Below are 19,732 nucleotides of genomic sequence, written 5' to 3'. Positions count from 1 at the left end.
AATTCCCAATATGTGTTTTACTTGACATTGACAAGCATTAATTACAACTCCCATTAGTGCTAAAATATTGCGATCCAGGGCTTGACTTGCTAGAGAGCAATGGATACCAACCATCCCAACCAGGATTATCGGTAATTGCTGGCCCAAGTTCAAGATAATCATAACCACCATATTGGCAAGACAAGAGCTGATTCTTGTCGACAGAGCAAGAGAGCAGTTGATCGGGGTAGCCACTCTTCCCCTGCCACCACCCAGATGCTTGGACCCAAGGTACTCCCAGACCGTAAGGGTCCACACACCAGTAGGGATCTGTTTCAACGCATAGTTGCAGCATTGGGGCACCAAGTGTAGGTGCAAGACAGAGGTACCCCATGGTTGGCTCTATGAAGTACTGATCGTAAGCATCTGGAATTTGGGGCATTGCAATGCCTATGTCGGTTGGTAAACCGTATGTGTCTGTAGCCAGCTGCTGCCCATCTGCGGCAGTGCCAGTACCGCACACTGTGATGGTAAAAATCTGGGGGTTATCGACATTCAAGCAAGGTGCATTGGCCTGGTCTGGTGTACTATGTTTAAGCGTTAGTAAGTAGTATGGCTTCATCAATGTATCCTACATTATAGGCCCATAGCTTCCTAATCTGCCTTGTTCAGAGCTGAATTGCGGGCTCTGTCTACTGAGTGCAAACGGTAGCAGCCCTAATATATCAGAGAGGAACTTCATCCTCGCTAGTCAGTCAATGTGCAATATAATGATGTGCTGAGTAGTGATACAGATCAGCCTCTATGACTTTGGGCTCTACATCATTATTATAAGAAGGAACTACTGGGTGGTTGGGATACCTTCGTCATTGTGAAGTAAGCTATGGCAATGTTAGATGTTCTAAGAATGATTGTATGATGCTGCAAATTTCCGAAAGCGGACAATCATCTTGTGGTGGCTGGCTATGTTGTGCAAAGTGTAGCAGCAACAAACCTCGCCACATATCAGTTTTATGGTACAGCATACTTTTGCAGGTTTTAAACATAGCATACCTCATCTTCAAAATAATAAATTGCATCTGTTGTGTTCTAGTAGTATCGGACCGGAGTCTCAACACTTATCTACTGCTTACTTTGCACCGGCCAACTTCCGGATCTGCCCCACCACGGCCTCGGTGACCTCCCTTGTGGTGGCAATTCCTCCCAGGTCGCGAGTCAGAATCCCCATTTCACACACATTTTCGACACAGTCCAGAAGCTTCTTAGCCGCATCTTCTTCACCCAGCCAGGCCAACATTTCTGCGGCAGTCCAAAATGTCGCAACCGGGTTAGCGACTCCCATGCCTGTGATATCAAATGCAGACCCGTGGATAGGCTCGAACATGCTGGGATTCTCCCGCGTGGGGTCCAGGTTCGAGGTGGGGGCAATCCCGATGGACCCTGCCAGTGCTGCAGCGAGGTCGGAGAGGATGTCGGCATGCTGTAGAGATCCCACAGTCAGTAATCAGTATTTCTGTCGCCAGGGAAAGATAGCCGAATCGAATCTGGTTGGGCCACTTACAAGGTTCGTCGCCACGATCGTGTCCAGCGTCTCGGGCTTGAGCACCATTCGCGTGGTCATCGCATCCACTAGCATCTTGTCCACAGCAACGTCGGGAAAGTCCTTGGCGACCTCCGCAGCTACTTCGTCCCAGAGGACCATCCCGTTGCGCTGCGCGTTACTTTTCGTCACGACCGTCAGCAGCTTTCGAGGTCTCTTCTGCGCGGTCTCAAAGGCAAAGCGCATGATTCTCTCCACGCCGTGTCGCGAGAAGATCGCTGTCTCGGTGGCTACTTCCCACGCCTTGCCCCGGTGCGACCGTCCGCCTTGACCTGCGTACTCGCCCTCGCTGTTCTCGCGGATGATCACCCAGTCCAGATCGCCGGTCTTGCACTTGCGGAGAGGTGACTCCGTGCCGCGGAAGATCTTGGTTGGTCGCACATTGGCGTATTGCTGCAGGGGCTGGCAGATGGCGAGGCGGAGACCCCAGAGAGAAATGTGATCGGGGACATCTGTCATCATCAGTAAGGGCCATTCCGGAGGATTGATGATTGACTTACCAGGCGCACCGACTGCACCAAATAGGATTGCGTCATGCTTCTTCAACTCTTCCAGACCGCCGTCGGGGATGTATTTGCCTGTCTTCTTGTAGGTCTCTGAGCTCCAGTCGTAGGTGGTAAAGTTGAGCTTGAAGGTGTTGAGGGTTTCGCTGAGGGCATTGAGAGCCGTGATTCCCGCCTCGATGACCTCGGGACCGATGCCATCGGCCGGAATAGCAGCGATTTTATAAGTCTTGTTAGGGAGAACGGAGGGGGACATTTTGATGGTGTCTACGGAGTATAGATATTTCTGAATGATTCAACAGAATAAATGATATTTCCCAGTGTGAGGTAGGTAATTCTTCTATATACTCCCTCAAATCTATTACTCCCCTCATTATCACACCTTTGGACCCCCCCCACTTTTGGTGGTGGTGATTGTGCCGGACATTGACAAGTCCGGGCAAACAGAGAACAAGCGGGGTTGTTCTCCTCCAGCGGCAAAATACAGGACTTGGAAATGTCCGCAGTCCACTCTCGATACTTTGAGCATGAAAATGTCTACAGTCGGCTATAAGTTGCCGACCAAGTTGGGATTGCCGATAGATAGTGAAGTTCCAATTCAACTAGATTTTAGTTGGCTTTATCTAGGGACTGACTAGACTAGAATTCAACATTTTCTCGAGCAAATTTCGATCTCGTTTATCTATATATTTTTCCTTGTATGAACCGATTTGCTTAAAGAAGATCCCCATATCCCAAACAAGGACACTCATTGATCCCGGCCCTGAACAGTGGGAAATTGACATGAGACAATACCTATCAAGACTCTGCATGAAAGGCACAACCATATCTATTTTATACATATATAAAGAAAGGTTTATGTGCTGAATTGCGATATCCACTGAATAAATTACTAGTCATGATCGCAAAACATCGCAGTCAAGACGCTTAGATGTGCTGCTGAAACTCGGAAGGATATTTCAATCGAGGAATAATAGTTTCTATAATATGATGGTATACCACTATCGATGGTGAGCTCGTATCATTGACGATAGTAAATCATGAAAAGTTTTCGTGAATCATCCAAGGGCCATCCGCAACACTCCATAGATTGTTTATGGCAGATGGGTTAGCAGTGGCAAAAGCAGCGAACTCCTGACCAGCAGGGATCGCATAGGGCAAGTGTGAGCCCATAGTGTCTCCGAATATCAAACCAGCTGAGCTCAGGTCATTTAAACTGTCGATTTCTATGCCGAGGCTGGATTGGCCATTATGCAAACCGTAGCTCAATTGGTGATCGGCTTGGTTTAGCATGAGCCGTTGCTCATGTGCTGGGGTGGATAGCCTGGGTGTTCTCTCGGTAGTGATTGAAGTATTCATTCTCGACGTCAAGGGAGAAGATAGGGGATCTGCTCGCGACATGCTATCATCCTGCACTGATAATGAGTGCGTCCTACCGTTCGGCCCCCTGTCCATGCGAACCTCGCTTTGAACTGACAGTGTTGTCCGTGGCGTGCTTCTGGAGAATGTCCTGGGTCCCGGAGACTGTCGCACAGAATCAGAACCTTGGTTAGTTCTCAAGGCCGACTCCATGCCTTTGATTGCTTCGATACAGGTTTCCGGCCAGCTACTCTTCCGCAGGGAGAGATTATCCAATATCAAGATGCCGAGTTTAGCGTACTTCAGGGCGCTCGTAGTTGAAAACTCGCCCTCTGATGCTGCATACATCAAGATAAGACAGGCCATCCAGGTGGCCCAGGTAAACGATGGCCAAGTCAGCGGCGCTTGGTGTTTGTCACTATCCGCTGCATCTTCGGTACTTTGGCTACTATTATGAGTCACCAGGTACTTCCACAAAGCTGAAACCAGTGACCGTGACGATTCAATGCAAGTCTGCAGGGCTGGTTTGTATTCTGGCGACAGTCGTTCAGCGGCGAGTAGAGGCCGATTCATCGATATGATGGACTCGTGTCTGAGGACCACAAGCAATAAGCGGTGATAAGACTGCAAAGAGGCTACGTGCTGGGACGGACATTCTAGCTCCTCTTCCATGGGATAAACATCGTCATAGACCTCGTTCCACCAGTGCGCAAGTTCTCCGCTGACATACGTGGCCTGGAGGGTATTATCATGACTGTGCAGGACGGATTTGTTGCGCAGCTCCAGTATAAGGCCTCTGAGCCTTGCAAACTTGGCGAGATGGGTAAGCAGTCGCAAGGGGCTGTGAGAGCCCTTCGCCTGGGGCATCATTGCTATTTCTCCGTGCTTTTCACTCCCTGGATAGCAGACGTCGATGTCGTCATCCTGTATACTAGGTGGCGTGCCGAGAGCTTGGGACAAATATCTTTCTAGACAATAAACCGACCAGAAGAGACGACGGCGGATATCTGCATCCTCGTGGCTGAAACAGGAGAAGCGTGCAGGACAGCGATGGAGACCCAGATGAAACGCAGTTCGAGTGATCAATCCGCCGATTCTGGAAGCTGTATTGAGACGTAATACGGACGTCAGTACTAGCTGGACGCTGAATACTGCCTGTAGCAGCGGGAGTGTTGAGGGTTCTAGCAGCAACGCGTGGATGCTCTCCATCGCCTCTTGCACGGTTCGATACACCAGAACAGAAGGAATCGGGTCCGCCGCGATACCAGAGTTCTGTCCCTGGCGGTTATCAATCACCGATATAGAGAATATAGAGCGTAATATAGCTAGATTGGCACGGTCCAGTGACTCAATTCCTCTCTCGCTGACCTTTTCCATGGCCTTCAACACGGTCGGCGCATGCAGGAAGGGGAAGATAGGGTGCCAATGCTCAAAGTAGCTCCGCGACCAACCCACGAGGCTCTCAAATGAAACAAACTCAGGAGTCTGAAAAGACAACTCGTCTTTCAAGCAAAGTTCATTCAGCTCGTCCGACTTCCCGGGACTTCTTTGTAACTGATCGTCTTCACCAGGCACTAAGCTCTGGCTTCTGACTCGCGCTTGCTGTAAGGCAGCTGAACGCCTTGCGAATGCATTGTAAACGGTCCGGATAAAATGTATCCCACTAGAACTCCCCAGAAAGGTTGCGGAATCATCCCGTTTTGTCTCTCTCATAATCCCAATCTCTCGAGGCGAGGGCCGGGACGTGCCTGTGAGTGAGGTCCCTTTGCGCCTTTTGGCTGGCCGGCCATCGTGGTGCCATTGCACGTCGTCACACTCGGCCCAACCAGTCGCAGATGAAGACGGTGTGGTCATATCCATCCGGATCCATGACCATCCTAGAATTTATGTGCTCAACATTTGCGCAGACTCGTCCACACGTGCGGAGAAAGAGTGGGGTGACTAATCCTATATGTCACGTGGTTCACCGGAGTTTTCCAAGTCCGCCAGCCAGCTCCAAACTCTTGGGTGGTTTAATGTGTATAACCGGATCTGTTGACCTGACAATTGGGTCGCCTTGGTTCAGCTCCCAGTATGCCTCCAGGTACGATAATCGTCGCGATTTTGCGCCTTCTTTCGTTTTCTGTGGAGATATCCTCAGAGTTGTTTTATTCCGCTTTCTGGTTCTTCTGCGACCATTACAACCGTCAAAAAGATCTGCTAATGGCAAGAGATATACAGAGACTGAGTCAGTCAGCCCGATCTCCTGCGAGTTATGCAGACAAAGAAAATGCAAGGCGAGTTGAGCGGTAGTCCTCGGACTTGACTTGGAACTAACGTACCGCCAGTGCGATCGCAATCTGTATGAATAACCATTCACATATATGCATATGCAATAGTAAACGCTACAGAAGCTAAGTGACTATTGTCAGTCCATTCTGCTCTCAGTGTTCAGCGGACCCGTCGAAATGCAGTTACCCAGAGAGTGGGAAGAGGTAAGTAATCTGCCATCCTCCCCCATGATGCTGTTCCTGATAGCTAGTGCAGGGGCCTACCATTAGGCTATATCAATCAACTAGAAATCCGACTTGCAGACACGGAGCTCGCTTTATATGAAGCGCTTACAACTCTACGCGCAATGAACGGTTCATCACTCATTCGAGCTTCACGGAAGGGAGACATATCACCGAAACAGAAGACTGCACGGGTAGAAGAATGGGGACAACTTCCTTTGCGCGAACCATCGGATTTGGAGCGCTGGCTGGAGGCGAAGAGTGACCAGTTCACGATAATGAGCGACCTTCGCGATGCGCAGCGGATAATGCCACTTGGGCTGATCGAGTCCACGGACAGCGCAACACAGCGTCGGGATCCTCGGCCTTCCAATATGTCTGGAGTGTTGACCGCAACAGAATCACCGGACAGCGCTCGATTGGACAGACAAGTAACAGCGTCGAACATGCAAGCCAATCGTCAGCTGAGCGTAAACCAAGCCACTACATCCTTAACTGCTGGTAGAGCCTCCTGGGCTGAGACATCGAGGCATGGTCTCCCGGGACAGATTCAGGCGTTTTCGGGCGAAGTCATGATCCCTGGGGAGGAGAACCAAATAGGCAAGGCGGGACAGTTATCGAAAGTGCACCCAGACATATACTTCTAGCATCAAGGCAGCTCAAGCTGCACTGGGTCGTTTCAATTCCGAAACAGCCACTTGAATAGTGATTAGTCATGACTTTGCATAGCCAATCTCCACGCTAATAGGATCTAGACCTCTTAGGTTAAGGGCCAAGCCACCGATACAGCTGCTGAAATAATGGCCGAGCGGGGTCAACCTCTAATCTTAAACATGGACCCCTTTTGACAGGAGACGTATTTAGGCACTTTCACTCTCGCACTAAGCTTCTGCTCCCATGCGGAGTTCCGCTTGGTCGATGCTAAACCGATGGCCCTCGGACCGTACTCACAAAATGCCTGTGCGCTCTGCCGCAGTCAGAAGAGAAGATGCGATAAGACACTACCGTCTTGCAGTCGGTGCATTAAGTCTGACTTCTCCTCATCTTCTTTCTGATTTTGAGACACTGACACAGGCAAAGATCAAAGCTATCATGCGACTATTCGTGGAATGTGACACAGACCGAGGACGTTCCTCGAGTGTCGCTATCTGATTTCGTCCTCTTCCATGTGCCGGTCACTCATGATCAGCTGTGGCTCCCCGGCAGCTTTCAGGCCTTACACCCCCATTGGGACAATATCAGTCGCCGACGCGTAGATATTGACAACTACTTTGTAGGTCTGGTCATGGCCACACTGACGGAACAATGTGTATCCGTGGACAGAATGCTTGATGAATACTTTTGCCATATCCATCCCTGGTTCTCAGTGATTATAGAGCCAGGTTTCCGAAAACGTCTGTCTCAGCTGCATTGCGAGCCTTGCGCGGAGGCTGCAATGCTCCTATTAGCTGTGTTTCTGGTTACGGGCTTAAATGATCAAAATAGCGACGATTCTCACCGGACGAGGCTCTATCAGATTGGCAAATACCTCTTCTCTTTTCTACAGCTCCAACGGGAACCTTCATTAGAGATGGTGCAGAGTGGGTTGTTGCTGGCATTGTACGAGCTGAGAGCTTCGCGGCTCAGCGAGGCCTCTGTGAGCGTTGGGAATTGCGCAAGGCTGGGATACACTCTCCGCTTGAATATCGATCATATCCAACAGGATGAAGGAAGCTTTCCCTGGGTTGAGTCCGAGGAACGAAGAAGAGTTTGGTGCGGACTATATATGTTAGACCGGTAGGCCGCCTATTCTTCGACTCTATGATGGCCGCTTAAATCAGATGCGACAGGGTCATTTACCAAGTAGCCACCGAGTTTCGGGCGCCCCACGCAGTAGAAGACCCCGATGCCAATTTTCGGCTGCCGATAGACGATATCTTTTGTTATAAACGAAAAGCACCGGTCGAAGGAAATTCCCACCCGACTTTCTCGACGCCGCTTCAGGTTCCCTTGTGTTATTTTGCGCGTGAGATCCAGTCATCCCGCATCCTCGGGCAAGTCCAGATGCTTAGACGGTCAAGTGACGCCGATTGGTCTTATGAACGATTTACAGCTCTCGATCGCACACTGATGCAATTCATGGAGATACTATTTGAGCAAACGCCCGGGAGTTGGGCAGTTCTGTGTGGGGCAAACGCCATTGGTTTAGCGTGCGTGCTCTCGTTATGCTCAGAGGTTGTCTGGTGACTGAAATATACTAGGTCTGCAATAAGTCTCCATCAAGACCGTCTATCACGCGCAGCTCGTGGAGCTATTTCCTCCACCGACCTGGATACCTCATTCCATGCGATCACAGCGTATATTAAGATGGTCGGAGATATCTGCTCCAAATTTGACGCGCTCGAGCCTAGTAGGAAGATACCTTGCGTACCCCTACCAGCCGTGATGTGCACTGGAGAAGCTGTCCTGGCCATCAGATTTCTTAGACGTTCGTATGGGCTAGCATTTCAGTTTGATGAAGAGCCTTTCCGACGCATCCTTGTCTACGCTACAAGAACATGGACTCTTGCCGGTATGTTTGGTGCCTATGTTTTGGTCTCCTCTGCCGAAAATGTTTCAGAAGGGCGGCTGATCCTTGAATATGAAGATGCGTATCTCCGACGGACGGCAGAGATGACTCGGATTCAATAATTCCTTCAGAATATATTGTGGGGTAGTAAATTTTTTGGCTAAGGATAGCCGGGTGCCAAAAGCGCTGTAAGGTAGAGAAACAGACACATAGACCACCAAGGCTTTGGTGACGATGGCAGTAGGGGCAACAAAGCAGGGATACAACAAAAACACTACAAACATAATTTGGATTGATAGCTAGTGCGTGTCACCCAAGGCGACAACAGCAAATAGCAGCAGCACTACGTTAGGATAACCCCTAGCCCAACCGACAATGCAAATTAAACACACTCTCTCAACCTCTTCACCATAAAAGTATCCGGTAGGAAGATGGGCAGTTGGTCAGAGAAACGTCTCGAGGCAGAGACGTGGGCTCCCTCCACCAGCCATGGCAGGACGCATGTCTAGCAATGGCAGGGGAGCGCAGTTCAAGCCATTTCCGATTAACCTATATATGTGCGATCTGGTGGATGAGACGTAGAGGGTCTGGTCATAATGGCCTTTCGGTCTAGCTCGAGGTACTGAAAGTTAGATTTCAATAGTAATATCGCTTATATAGCATTAAACTACCTCTCTATGTCAGATGAAGGAAATACGAGGAATGCAGCCAGTAGTAGTGAGCGCGTCTCATAATAGGTCAGCTAATTAGGCTGAACAGGCTGGCAAGAGAAGGTATTCTATCCAATGATGTGCAGGAAACGTGAAAATGATCTCCCCAAACAGATAAATATTGAACTTGGCGGGCCGCTGGCCGTGGCCATTTCGGTTAAAATCAACAGTGGGGGAATTGGCCCACTTTTTAGCTATGAACTGGACCGGTAAGATTAAGATGATCAGATCGATAACAACTCTGTCTATTCTCTTCACTCCAAGATGCCCCGCGGGGCTGACTACTGCTGAGATATATTAGGCAGGAATTCCTTCCTGGCGGAACACCAGGCTCAGAGAGCATGACTTTTAGTATCTCCTCGCTTGATTCCCCGTAAATAATACAATGGCTCGGAAACCGCCGACTGCCAATTGTAAGCAAACCTTGGTCATGCTTCTCCGTGTATTGGCAAGTTTCCTATGATTCTGCACTATTTCTAACCATTGGTGACAGCGATTGTCGTCAACGGCAAAACCTTCACCCTGAACGGCTGCAAAGTTTCCTACCGGTTCCACGTTGACGAGAGCACTGGTGACCTGCACTCCGATCACTTCGGCGGCAGCGTCAGTGGACCTATTCCCGATGATCCAGCTCCAATAATCAATGGGTGGACCGGTATGCCTGACCGCGTTCGCCGCGAGTTTCCTGACCAAGGCCGCGGAGACTTTCGAGTCCCTGCCATTCGCATCCGCCAGTCACAAGGACATACTGTTTCAGCTTTTCGGTATGAATCCCATACCGTGGTGAAGGGCAAGCCTGCGCTGCCTGGCTTGCCGGCAACATTCGGTACAGAGGAGGATGTCACGACGCTAGTGGTACATTTGTATGACCAGTATAGCGAGGTCGCTGCGGATCTGATGTACTCCATATTCCCCAAGTACGACGCCATTGTGCGGAGTGTGAGCATCACAAACAAGGGCAAGGGCACGATCACGATCGAGGCACTATCTGGTATGAGTGTGGATTTACCTTGTGAGGACTTTGATATGATTTCACTCAGGGGCGACTGGGCCAGAGAAGCGCATCGGCAGAGGCGCAAGGTGGACTATGGAACACAGGGGTAAGACATCGATGTATCAATAAAACTAGACTATATTGACTTAGCTCGACAGCTTCGGGAGTACAACAGGGTTCTCGTCGCACTTACACAACCCCTTCGTAGCCCTGGCGCATCGCTCTACTACCGAGTCCCAGGGCGAGGCATGGGGGTTTTCACTCGTCTACACGGGCTCCTTTGCTGCCAATGTCGAAAAAGGCTCGCAGGGGTTGACGCGTGTGTCGATGGGTTTCCATCCAGACCAGCTATCCTGGCCCTTGGCGCCCGGGGAAACCCTCTCGTCTCCCGAGTGTGTATCCGTATACTCAAAAGACGGTCTAGGAGGGATGTCGCGCTCTCTGCACCGCCTGTATCGCAAACATCTTATGAAGAGCAAGTTCGCTACAGACAACCGACCCGTCCTGCTGAACAGCTGGGAGGGTTTGTATTTCGACATCAACCAGGAGAACATGTACCGCATGGCACAAGAATCCGCTGCTTTGGGTGTAAAGCTCTTCGTCATGGACGACGGTTGGTTCGGCGACAAATACCCTCGAGTCTCAGACGCAGCCGGTCTGGGCGACTGGATCCCCAATCCAACCCGATTTCCTAATGGACTCGCCCCGCTCGTGGATGCCATTACCTCCTTGAAGGTTGCCAACTCGTCAGAGAACCTTCGCTTCGGTATCTGGGTTGAGCCTGAAATGGTGAACCCAGAGTCAAGCCTATACCACGAGCACCCCGACTGGGTCCTCCACGCAGGCTCATACCCACGCACCGAACAACGCAACCAGCTCGTGCTGAATCTGGCTCTACCAGAAGTCCAAGAGTTCGTCATCGACGCCATCACCAAGATCCTCAATAGCGCAAACATCAGCTACGTGAAATGGGACCACAACCGTGCTATCAACGAGACACCTTCCCCCACCGCAAACCACGCCTACATGCTTGGAATGTACCGCGTCTTCGACACCCTCACCTCACGCTTCCCCGATATCCTCTGGGAAGGATGCGCTTCTGGTGGCGGGCGCTTTGACCCGGGAATCCTACAGTACTTCCCCCAGGTCTGGACATCAGATGACACTGACGCCGTGGAACGCATCTTCATCCAGATGGGCACCTCGCTGGTCTACCCCGCCAGCGCGATGGGCGCGCATGTCTCCGCCGTGCCTAATCATCAGACAGGGCGAACGGTCCCGCTTACATTCCGCGCGCACGTTGCAATGATGGGCGGATCATTCGGCTTTGAGCTCGACCCGCTGAAGATGCGCCCTGACGAGAAAGACGCGGTTCCGGAGCTGATTGCGTTGGCGGAGAAAGTCAACCCGATCGTGCTGAAAGGCGATATGTGGAGGCTTAGTCTCCCCGAGGAGTCGAATTGGCCTGCTGTGCTGTTTATCTCGGAAGATGGGGCCAGGGCTGTCTTGTTCTTCTTCCAGCTTAGCCCGAACGTCAATCATACCATGCCGAGGGTGAGATTGCAGGGGCTGGATCCGGGAGCTATGTACCGCCTGGACGAGCAGGGGCCGTATTCTGGTGATACACTGATGAACCTTGGGTTGCAGTATTCTTTTAGCTCGGATTATGGCAGCAAAGTTGTGTTTTTGGAAAGGGTCAATGTGATGTGATTCGGTCGCCGACACTAGTCAGCTAACGTTTTGATGCCTCAGATTGGTACTATATCCGGCCACTATAATTTGAGTCTTATGCGCTCTCCATTCAATAAAAGACAGCTACAAAAGGCGGCTGCAGCTACGAGGAATACGACTGCCCTTTGACATCAAGCAAGCTACATGTATTAGTGAGAAGGTGACTTTAATGGCTCGTTTACTTGTGTAGGCGACAAACAGTCGGACAGAATCATAAGTATGCCCGGAAATCCTGTTTGAAGCACAACTAAATACCAGCACCCTAAATAAGATACTTCTAATTGGTAAGATAGAAAAACAAGAGACAAATTATGATGATGATCTGCAGTTTTGTTTACACGGGCGCTGTGGCTGGAATGTGACAAGGCCGAAGGAATGCGAGCGCATAACTTGATAAACAACAGGCGCTATGCGTCTTGACGCGAGAATACAGTGCATGAAAGACATATATAAGATCATTGGTCGGGTGGTATGCATTGCCGAGACAATGGTCTCGGTTCTGTAGACTTTAAGCCTACGTTTGTTCACGTCTGCTTCCACGATGAAGGCCTATTGTGTCCTCGGCCTGCTGTCTCTATCAGGCCTCGCACTAGCACGGACCCTCAACTTTGTCGCCCATCAGGACGATGATCTCCTCTTCCAGAACCCAGACATCCTCCACGAGATCACCGCTGGCCGGCATGTGCGCACTGTGTACCTAACAGCTGGCGACGCAGGCCTGGACGCCCAGTACTGGACCAGCCGACAAGCAGGCGCCATGGACGCCTATGCCGCAATGGCCGGTATGCCCAATGTCTGGGATGAATCGGACATCGGTGTGGAGGGCAAAGATATCCCTCTCTACACGCTCCGAGACCGCGATATCTCCGTCGCGTTCATGCACATGCCCGACGGCAATACTGGCGGGGACGGCTTCGCCAGTACAGGCCACGAATCACTCGAGAAGCTCTGGAACGGCGAAATCGACTCGATCGGAACGGTGGACGAGTCCGGCACGAGGTACACGCGCAGCGACCTGATCGAAACGCTGACGCAGATCATCAACGACTTCGACCCCGATTGGATCAATTCCCAGGATTACATCAACCCCTATGGCTCGGGAGATCATAGCGACCACACCTCTGCTGGACTCTTCACCAACGAAGCGGCCAAGCCATCTGAGTTTTCGGGAAATGTCATGGCCTACCGAGGATATCCCATCAGTAATGAGCCCGCCAATGTCGCTGGCGCTGATCTAGACCAAAAGAAGGCGGCTTTCTACACGTATGGCAGCTATGATTCCATGGCGTGTGCGGCGGACCAGTCGTGTGCTGGTAAAGATTACGAAAAGTGGCTGCTTAGGCAGTATACTGCGAACTATGAGTAGGTGGTCTCATCCTTTTCTTTCTGGACATTGCTGACGGAGAGTACACAATAGGGTGCAAAAGCCCAAGGCTAAGAATTCGACGCACGCCTCTCTTCCTACGATTCACAAGCCCCCACACCGCTTGAGGTTATAATGACTTTGAGTGTACGAAGCGCATTGCGCAGTAGCAGGTTAAATAATGCCATCAGACTTCCACTCATTCACATGTAGTGCTATTGTGAGGCTTCAATTATTCACTGCTGAGGATTGCAGTTAGTATATAATAATAGTGATTATTCTAAGGAAGCACTGATATATTTGCAAATCCACTCCGGGACTGTTGCTTTTATATGTGTATTATATATATGTACTAACTTGTAGGCCTGATGATTGCCAGACTTCTAGTAAATATATATCTAGCTGTGGGACCACAGATGGCAGTCTGTGTTGTCTTGCCAATCCATGTACATCCTCAAAGCACTGTTTTTGTCTTTTGCGTATCATCTAATATTATATATGATATCTCTATTTCCTTAAATCTCGCCATTCTGCCTCAGGCAGCAACGCACTCACCAACCAATAGTCGGTGCTGTGACCTGGTCAGCCATCGGTAAATAAATTTTGCTGAACTGAGTGTAATCAAGATAAACGCGTCTTCCTGACGCGGATAATTGTTTTGATCAGAAGGCAGTTTCAGCCAAAAATGTAACACATGCGACGTCATGGCTCCACACCGGAACCCACGGTCAGGGACGCGTCGAGTTTACTGATATTCATCCAACTGGCATTCCGTTCCATGACCATCCCAACCTCATCGGGATAGGACATACGACCGTCGGAATGACACCTCGACATCACGATACGCAGTCGATCCCCCACGAGACAGACTGGTTACTGCAAGCTGGGGATGACAACATTTCCGCGACAAAGTCGCGTGTCCACCGGATCGCCGCCCACCTCACCTCGGAAATCAACCCTCACTATGGAGATCTACTCCTCTTATTCTGCTATATAATTACCGGGCTATTGGATAGCTCCGCAGTGTTTATTTGGGGCTCCTTCGTGAGCATGCAAACAGGCAACACCGTGTACCTTGGCCTGGGCCTGATCGGAGTAGACGAGACGACCCGCTGGATCAAAGCCGGTGTCTCCATATTCAGCTTCTGCTTTGGCTCCTTCTGCTTCGCTGCTTTCCACCGGCGGTTTCCGTCGCGACAGCGCTGGGTTCTTTGTGCGTCGTTCGCTGTCCAGATGCTCTGTATAGCAGTCGCAGCGATGATTGTGACCCTTCACTTTCCGTCCAGACACTCGGAACTCAGTTGGAAAGCCCTCGTGCCGCAGGTTTTGGTCGCGTTTCAGAGTAGTGGACAGGCTGTGACAAGCCGCATCCTGCAGTTTAATGGGTTGACCAGTGTGGTGCTGACCAGCGTCTACTGTGACTTCTTCTCCAGTCCCACGTTTCCGTCGCTTTCTGCGGTCGAGGAGAGGAGGCGCCTGGGCGCGATTGTTTGTTTAGTCCTTGGGACGGTTCTAGGAGGGCTCTGGGCGAAAAGTTCGGTGGGATTGATGGGGGCTTTGTGGACGGCAGTTCTGTGTAAGGGGTTGATTGCCGGTGCCTGGCTGGGATGGAAAGGGCAGCAGAGTGATGATTGAAGATCACCCAATAAACCATCTTTGCGGCGTTATACTATAGACACATTCATGCCATAAACAGCGAGACTAGGCTATATGACTTCCGGAATCCTAAGTGGTCAGACTCCTATACTAATTACTACATGGGACGAGAATATGATGCTATTGTATCTTGTGGAGGTCCAGCCTGGCACTTGTACCATTGAGACAGACAGTCACATTCCGCTTTCCCTTGGCATAAAGGCAAGGGGCTGTGTCTGTATGACTTGCCCATTTCTATAGTTGGTCTGATGAATCAGAGGCCAAAGATGAATACTGAGTTGACTGCGCCTCGTGTACAAAGGAGATTCCAAATATCATGATAGAGATTGGAACGTCATCCGGGGATTGAAACATTGGCATTCTCCCTTTATTCGTGGGATTTTCTGCCGCTATAGCTACCCACGAACCTTTCTTGGGATCGAACCATGGATGAGAGCCTTGGCCCCGCAGCCGTTGATATCATCATTCTAGCCTCTTTAAACATCTCGGGATATAGCTTTATCATACTATTCCTGTTCACTTTGCTGCATGCCAAATTCAAGTGAAGAATTGCTTCAATAACGGATATGGATGGACCAGCCAAACCTCACGCACTTCGAGGGCGCAGCGCAAACAGGGAATCTGGCGCAGTCCAGAGTACCCAGTGTTATCGCCTGTAATGTGATCTTGTTGGCCATTGTCAGTCTTGCTGTCGCTGTGAGACTGTATGTGCGTTGTCGCTATTACAGGATCCGTTCTGATGACAGTAAGTCATAATACTCTGCTCGACCATTGGGTCAGGGCTAATTCCTACAGTCCTCTGCATCATAAGCTGGGTATGGGTCGCGTATGCCATGATAACTGCTCTGTAGATATGCTGATTGAGAATCGGCAGATGTTCACATTCGCTCTTTGTTTTATCTCGATGTGGAGTATGGCAGCTTCTTCCCTATCTCGCCTGACTCTAACATGGACCCAGTGACTAGATATGGCTATGGAAGGCATTTTGATCTCATCGCGGACCAACCCTCCACTATATCTATGTTTCTCAAAGTACGTCTCGACTCATCCCCAGTGACCTCCGTTGACATCACTAGCTTGTATTTGTGACTCAACTAGTATACATAATTGCTCTGAACACGATCAAGGCGTCGTTCCCCGTCTTGTACATGCACATATTTGTGCCTTCGCGGGTCCTCACATCATTGTGCATGGCCCTGATCGTACTGCTGATCATGGAGTGCGTCGAAGAGATCATAGTGGTCATTCTACAGTGCCGACCTATCCAGAGTGCATGGGATCCAACCATCCCAGGCCACTGCTTGAATATGATCCTGTTCTACTACGTCAGCTTCGGCATCAAGTTGGCGACAGACATAGCAATATTCGTTCTGCCAATTCCTCCCTTGCTCCGGCTCCGGGTTCGTGGGCTCCAAAAGTTTGTGGTAGTCCTAATGTTCGCACTGGGGTTGCTGTATGGACATCTTTTGGATTGCGTGAATTCCTTTACTGACCAAATAATCCAGAGTCTGCGTGACGAGCATCATTCGCGTGACTTACATTAAAAACCTCGGTCCCGACCGTACATGTAAATCCTCCCCTCCCTCTTCTTGGGAAAGTCTCAACTAACGAACCATTTCAGGGACTCTAGTTGCTCCCCTCAACTGGTCCGCGGTGGAAGTCTGCGTGGCTATTTTCATATCCTGCCTACCCTCACTGAAGACATTGATTACGATCCATTGGCACACAGCCAACCCTGTCACCTCGAGCTCGAGTAACAGGGACAGCACCTCCGATTCTCTGTCTACGCGTATTTGCAGTTTTTTCAAGGGCAGAGGGAAAGAGGCGGACCATGAGCAGCAGCAGATGTCTCCTGACGGAACTGCTCCTGACGATATTCCTCTTTCATCGGGCCATGTTCGTACGATAGAGGGCGTCTCCAGTAATTTTGTCGGAGAGGTATGAGATATAGCCCTCACTGGGCTAGGATATTTAGGTATATGTGGAATCCAAATACCATGACTGTACAAAGTAGACTTGTACAAAGCCTTCAGATAAATTCTTTCAAACTAACCCCCTGACCGTGCATCGAGTATTCAGAGATTGATCGCAAAAGGCTATTGCGTCCACTCCACAGGACCACATCTTTTGCGGAATGTTGACGACCCTAGCCATCGGATCGACGTATACTTGATTATACTGTGATGCCCACTTGCGACCAGGTTATACTACAGTCCCATTGACAGAGTTAGGCATATAAAATCAACCTATCGAAGGATGCTAAAATGAGCCGACCCATGATGCTCATTGGCGCATTATTAGCCGGGATTTACACAGCGGATATTTACCCCTCTTTAAATACGATTCTCGGGTCAAGGAAATCCCCGGAGACCCTAGTAACTAGACTCATCGATTCCGACATGCCCTCGCAAACAATTACACTGGAAAACCAGGCTCTCCGAGTCAAAGTCCATATTGCTAAAGATGGGGCAGCTTTCCTACAAGAGGTGCTGCCTCTCCCCGGCACTTCGCCGACCCCCGCGTTCAAAAATTTCAGTGACTCGTATGCGCCCTTGGTAGAGGTGCGGCTGGCTGGAGAAGGAACAGAAAGAAACAAATCGTCGAAAAGCCTGGTGGGAAGCTACGTCGGAGCTCGTTTGCGATATCAGTCTCATGAGATTGATACTGCAGCAGACACCCAGACACTCCATGTTCGACTGAAGGATGGTATATCCGGGGCGCTGGTGACCTCGCACCTCACGATTCACGAGGGATTCCCCGTGTTACGTGCGACGGCTAGCGTCCAGAACGGTGGAGACAAAGACCTCGTCGTCACGCAACTCACATCGCTAGTCCTTGGTGGACTATCGACTGGTTCGGACAAGTGGTGGCACGAGTACAGACTCTCTGTACCAAGCAACACGTGGTTTCGAGAAGCTCAGTGGGTTGAACATGAGCTTCCCAGTCTTGGAGTTGATGATTGTGGCGTGTATGGGCGGCCTGATTATCATTGGGGAAGCCTGGGCCACTATTCGGTGTCGAACCGCGGCACGTTTTCTACGGAAGGACACCTTCCCATGGGGCTCCTCAAGCATGTCGACGACAGAGATACCTGGCTCTGGCAGGTTGAGAACAATGGCTCCTGGAGATGGGAGATAGGAGACTGGAAGGACAGCATTTATCTAGCTGCTGGTGGGCCAGTAGAGACCGAGCATGGCTGGAGTGAGAGGCTCGCTCCAGGACAGGAGTTTACTACCGTGCCTGTAGCGCTGTGCCATGTTCAGAATGACTATGAAATGGCCTTTGCAGCCATGACCCAGTACCGACGCCAGATCAGACGCAAGCACCGAGACCATGACCGACTGCCGATCATCTTCAATGATTACATGAACTGCTTGATGGGGGACCCGACCGAGGAGAAAATATTAGCGCTTGTAGATCCCGTTGTCAAAGCAGGTGCAGAGTACTTTGTGATTGACGCTGGCTGGTATGCCGACGATTCCGGCTGGTGGGACGATGTTGGGCTCTGGGAGCCGTCTCAGAAGAGGTTTCCGTCAGGATTCAAAAATCTTTTGAGTCAGATCCGAAACAAAGGACTGATTCCGGGATTATGGATCGAGCCAGAAGTCATTGGTGTCCGCAGTGTCGTGTCCAAGCAGCTGCCAAACGAAGCGTTCTTCCAGCGGGATGGTCATCGCATCGTAGAGAAGAATCGATATCAACTCGATTACCGCCATCCCGCAGTACGAGAGCACATGAGCGCCGTCATCCATCGTCTTATCGCTGAATATGGCGTTGGATACTTCAAGTTCGACTATAACATCGATGTCACACAAGGAACAGACATCAACTGCTCAAGTCCAGGCTCCGGCCAACTGGAGCATAACCGTGCGTATCTGAGCTGGGTAAACGAATTGCACGATCGCTACCCGACCCTCCTGATCGAAAACTGCTCCAGCGGCGCCCAGCGAATGGATTACGCCATGTTGGCGGTCCACGCCCTCCAGTCATCGAGCGACCAGCAAGATCCAGAGCGCTACCCGGCCATTGCATCGGCACTCCCTACCGCTGTTACTCCAGAACAAGGGGCGATATGGACCTACCCGCAGCCGGCATGGGACGATGAGCTTAATGCCATGACAGTGGTTAATAGTCTCCTGGGCCGCGTCCACCTAAGTGGACGTCTAGATCTTCTTCGGCCGGAGCAATTTAATTTGGTCAAAGAAGGGATGGATGTTTATAAAGCTATACGGGCCGATTTGCCCACAGCAACCGCATTTTGGCCGTTGGGTCTTCCAAAGTGGCATGATGATTGGTTCTCACTCGGTATGGCTGTGACGAAGCGCGATGGCAATGGTCGCGAGTGCTACTATCTTTCCATTTGGAGACGAGGTGGTCCCGAATCCCTTGACCTGCCCATCAAAACACTCCGTGGTAAGGCTGTTAGCACTGAGATTCTTTATCCTACCAAGCTTCCCGCGACGACCGAATGGAAGTCCGGCGAGGGCTTAATGAAAGTCACTATCCCGTCTGAAATGGGAGCTCGGCTTATCAAGCTGACAGCAGGGTGATTCGACAATTCCGGTCATGGACGGGAAGACATGCGGCATTGGCTATTTCAGCATTGTATATATTGATCTCAGAACTGCTAAAGAAACAACGGCCCTCGTACTTTGTATATTATATCCGTGCGCCCTTAGTATAGTGGATTATCCATATGCGTAATTAGAATATGCTGGTAAACCTAGATAGGTTAGCAAGATATAGGCATATTACTTTAGAAATACCTCCCAGAACACCTTGGATTAGGGGATTTAG

The 19,732-nt window shown here is 50.5% G+C and overlaps 9 protein-coding genes across 9 annotated transcripts; 7 read left to right on the top strand and 2 right to left on the bottom strand.

The window, feature by feature from the left end:
• Positions 1-1,108: 1,108 nt before the first annotated feature.
• Aud_008805 (putative tartrate dehydrogenase) lies at positions 1,109-2,338 on the bottom strand (the record flags this gene model as incomplete). The annotated part of the gene is made up of 3 exons (XM_043293670.1): positions 1,109-1,459; positions 1,541-2,031; positions 2,080-2,338. The coding sequence occupies 3 exons, from the start codon at positions 2,336-2,338 to the stop codon at positions 1,109-1,111; spliced, it is 1,101 nt and encodes a 366-aa protein (XP_043149605.1).
• A 782-nt stretch (positions 2,339-3,120) lies between these two features.
• Aud_008804 (CeGAL family transcription factor) lies at positions 3,121-5,301 on the bottom strand (the record flags this gene model as incomplete). The annotated part of the gene is made up of 1 exon (XM_043293669.1): positions 3,121-5,301. One exon carries the CDS (start codon positions 5,299-5,301, stop codon positions 3,121-3,123), a length of 2,181 nt encoding a protein of 726 aa, XP_043149604.1.
• Positions 5,302-5,888: 587 nt separating this feature from the next.
• Aud_008803 (uncharacterized protein) lies at positions 5,889-6,580 on the top strand (the record flags this gene model as incomplete). Its single annotated transcript, XM_043293668.1, has 2 exons — positions 5,889-5,915; positions 5,963-6,580. The coding sequence occupies 2 exons, from the start codon at positions 5,889-5,891 to the stop codon at positions 6,578-6,580; spliced, it is 645 nt and encodes a 214-aa protein (XP_043149603.1).
• A 923-nt stretch (positions 6,581-7,503) lies between these two features.
• On the top strand, positions 7,504-8,603 carry Aud_008802 (putative C6 transcription factor; the record flags this gene model as incomplete). Its single annotated transcript, XM_043293667.1, has 3 exons — positions 7,504-7,709; positions 7,763-8,122; positions 8,174-8,603. 3 exons carry the CDS (start codon positions 7,504-7,506, stop codon positions 8,601-8,603), a joined length of 996 nt encoding a protein of 331 aa, XP_043149602.1.
• A 973-nt stretch (positions 8,604-9,576) lies between these two features.
• Positions 9,577-11,895, top strand: Aud_008801 (alpha-galactosidase; the record flags this gene model as incomplete). The annotated part of the gene is made up of 3 exons (XM_043293666.1): positions 9,577-9,604; positions 9,685-10,291; positions 10,344-11,895. 3 exons carry the CDS (start codon positions 9,577-9,579, stop codon positions 11,893-11,895), a joined length of 2,187 nt encoding a protein of 728 aa, XP_043149601.1.
• A 562-nt stretch (positions 11,896-12,457) lies between these two features.
• Positions 12,458-13,282, top strand: Aud_008800 (uncharacterized protein; the record flags this gene model as incomplete). Its single annotated transcript, XM_043293665.1, has 1 exon — positions 12,458-13,282. One exon carries the CDS (start codon positions 12,458-12,460, stop codon positions 13,280-13,282), a length of 825 nt encoding a protein of 274 aa, XP_043149600.1.
• An 819-nt stretch (positions 13,283-14,101) lies between these two features.
• On the top strand, positions 14,102-14,914 carry Aud_008799 (YoaK family protein; the record flags this gene model as incomplete). Its single annotated transcript, XM_043293664.1, has 1 exon — positions 14,102-14,914. One exon carries the CDS (start codon positions 14,102-14,104, stop codon positions 14,912-14,914), a length of 813 nt encoding a protein of 270 aa, XP_043149599.1.
• A 591-nt stretch (positions 14,915-15,505) lies between these two features.
• Positions 15,506-16,879, top strand: Aud_008798 (putative integral membrane protein; the record flags this gene model as incomplete). The annotated part of the gene is made up of 6 exons (XM_043293663.1): positions 15,506-15,639; positions 15,731-15,750; positions 15,810-15,967; positions 16,012-16,388; positions 16,441-16,502; positions 16,557-16,879. 6 exons carry the CDS (start codon positions 15,506-15,508, stop codon positions 16,877-16,879), a joined length of 1,074 nt encoding a protein of 357 aa, XP_043149598.1.
• Positions 16,880-17,199: 320 nt separating this feature from the next.
• Aud_008797 (putative Melibiase subfamily) lies at positions 17,200-19,485 on the top strand (the record flags this gene model as incomplete). Its single annotated transcript, XM_043293662.1, has 1 exon — positions 17,200-19,485. One exon carries the CDS (start codon positions 17,200-17,202, stop codon positions 19,483-19,485), a length of 2,286 nt encoding a protein of 761 aa, XP_043149597.1.
• Between the last annotated feature and the right edge of the window lie 247 nt (positions 19,486-19,732).

Source organism: Aspergillus udagawae (assembly GCF_001078395.1).
Source record: "Aspergillus udagawae IFM 46973 DNA, scaffold_7, whole genome shotgun sequence".
NCBI classification, from domain to species: domain Eukaryota; kingdom Fungi; phylum Ascomycota; class Eurotiomycetes; order Eurotiales; family Aspergillaceae; genus Aspergillus; species Aspergillus udagawae.
The sequence above is the reverse complement of the archived record's forward strand: the minus strand, read 5'-3'. Positions and strand labels throughout refer to the sequence as shown.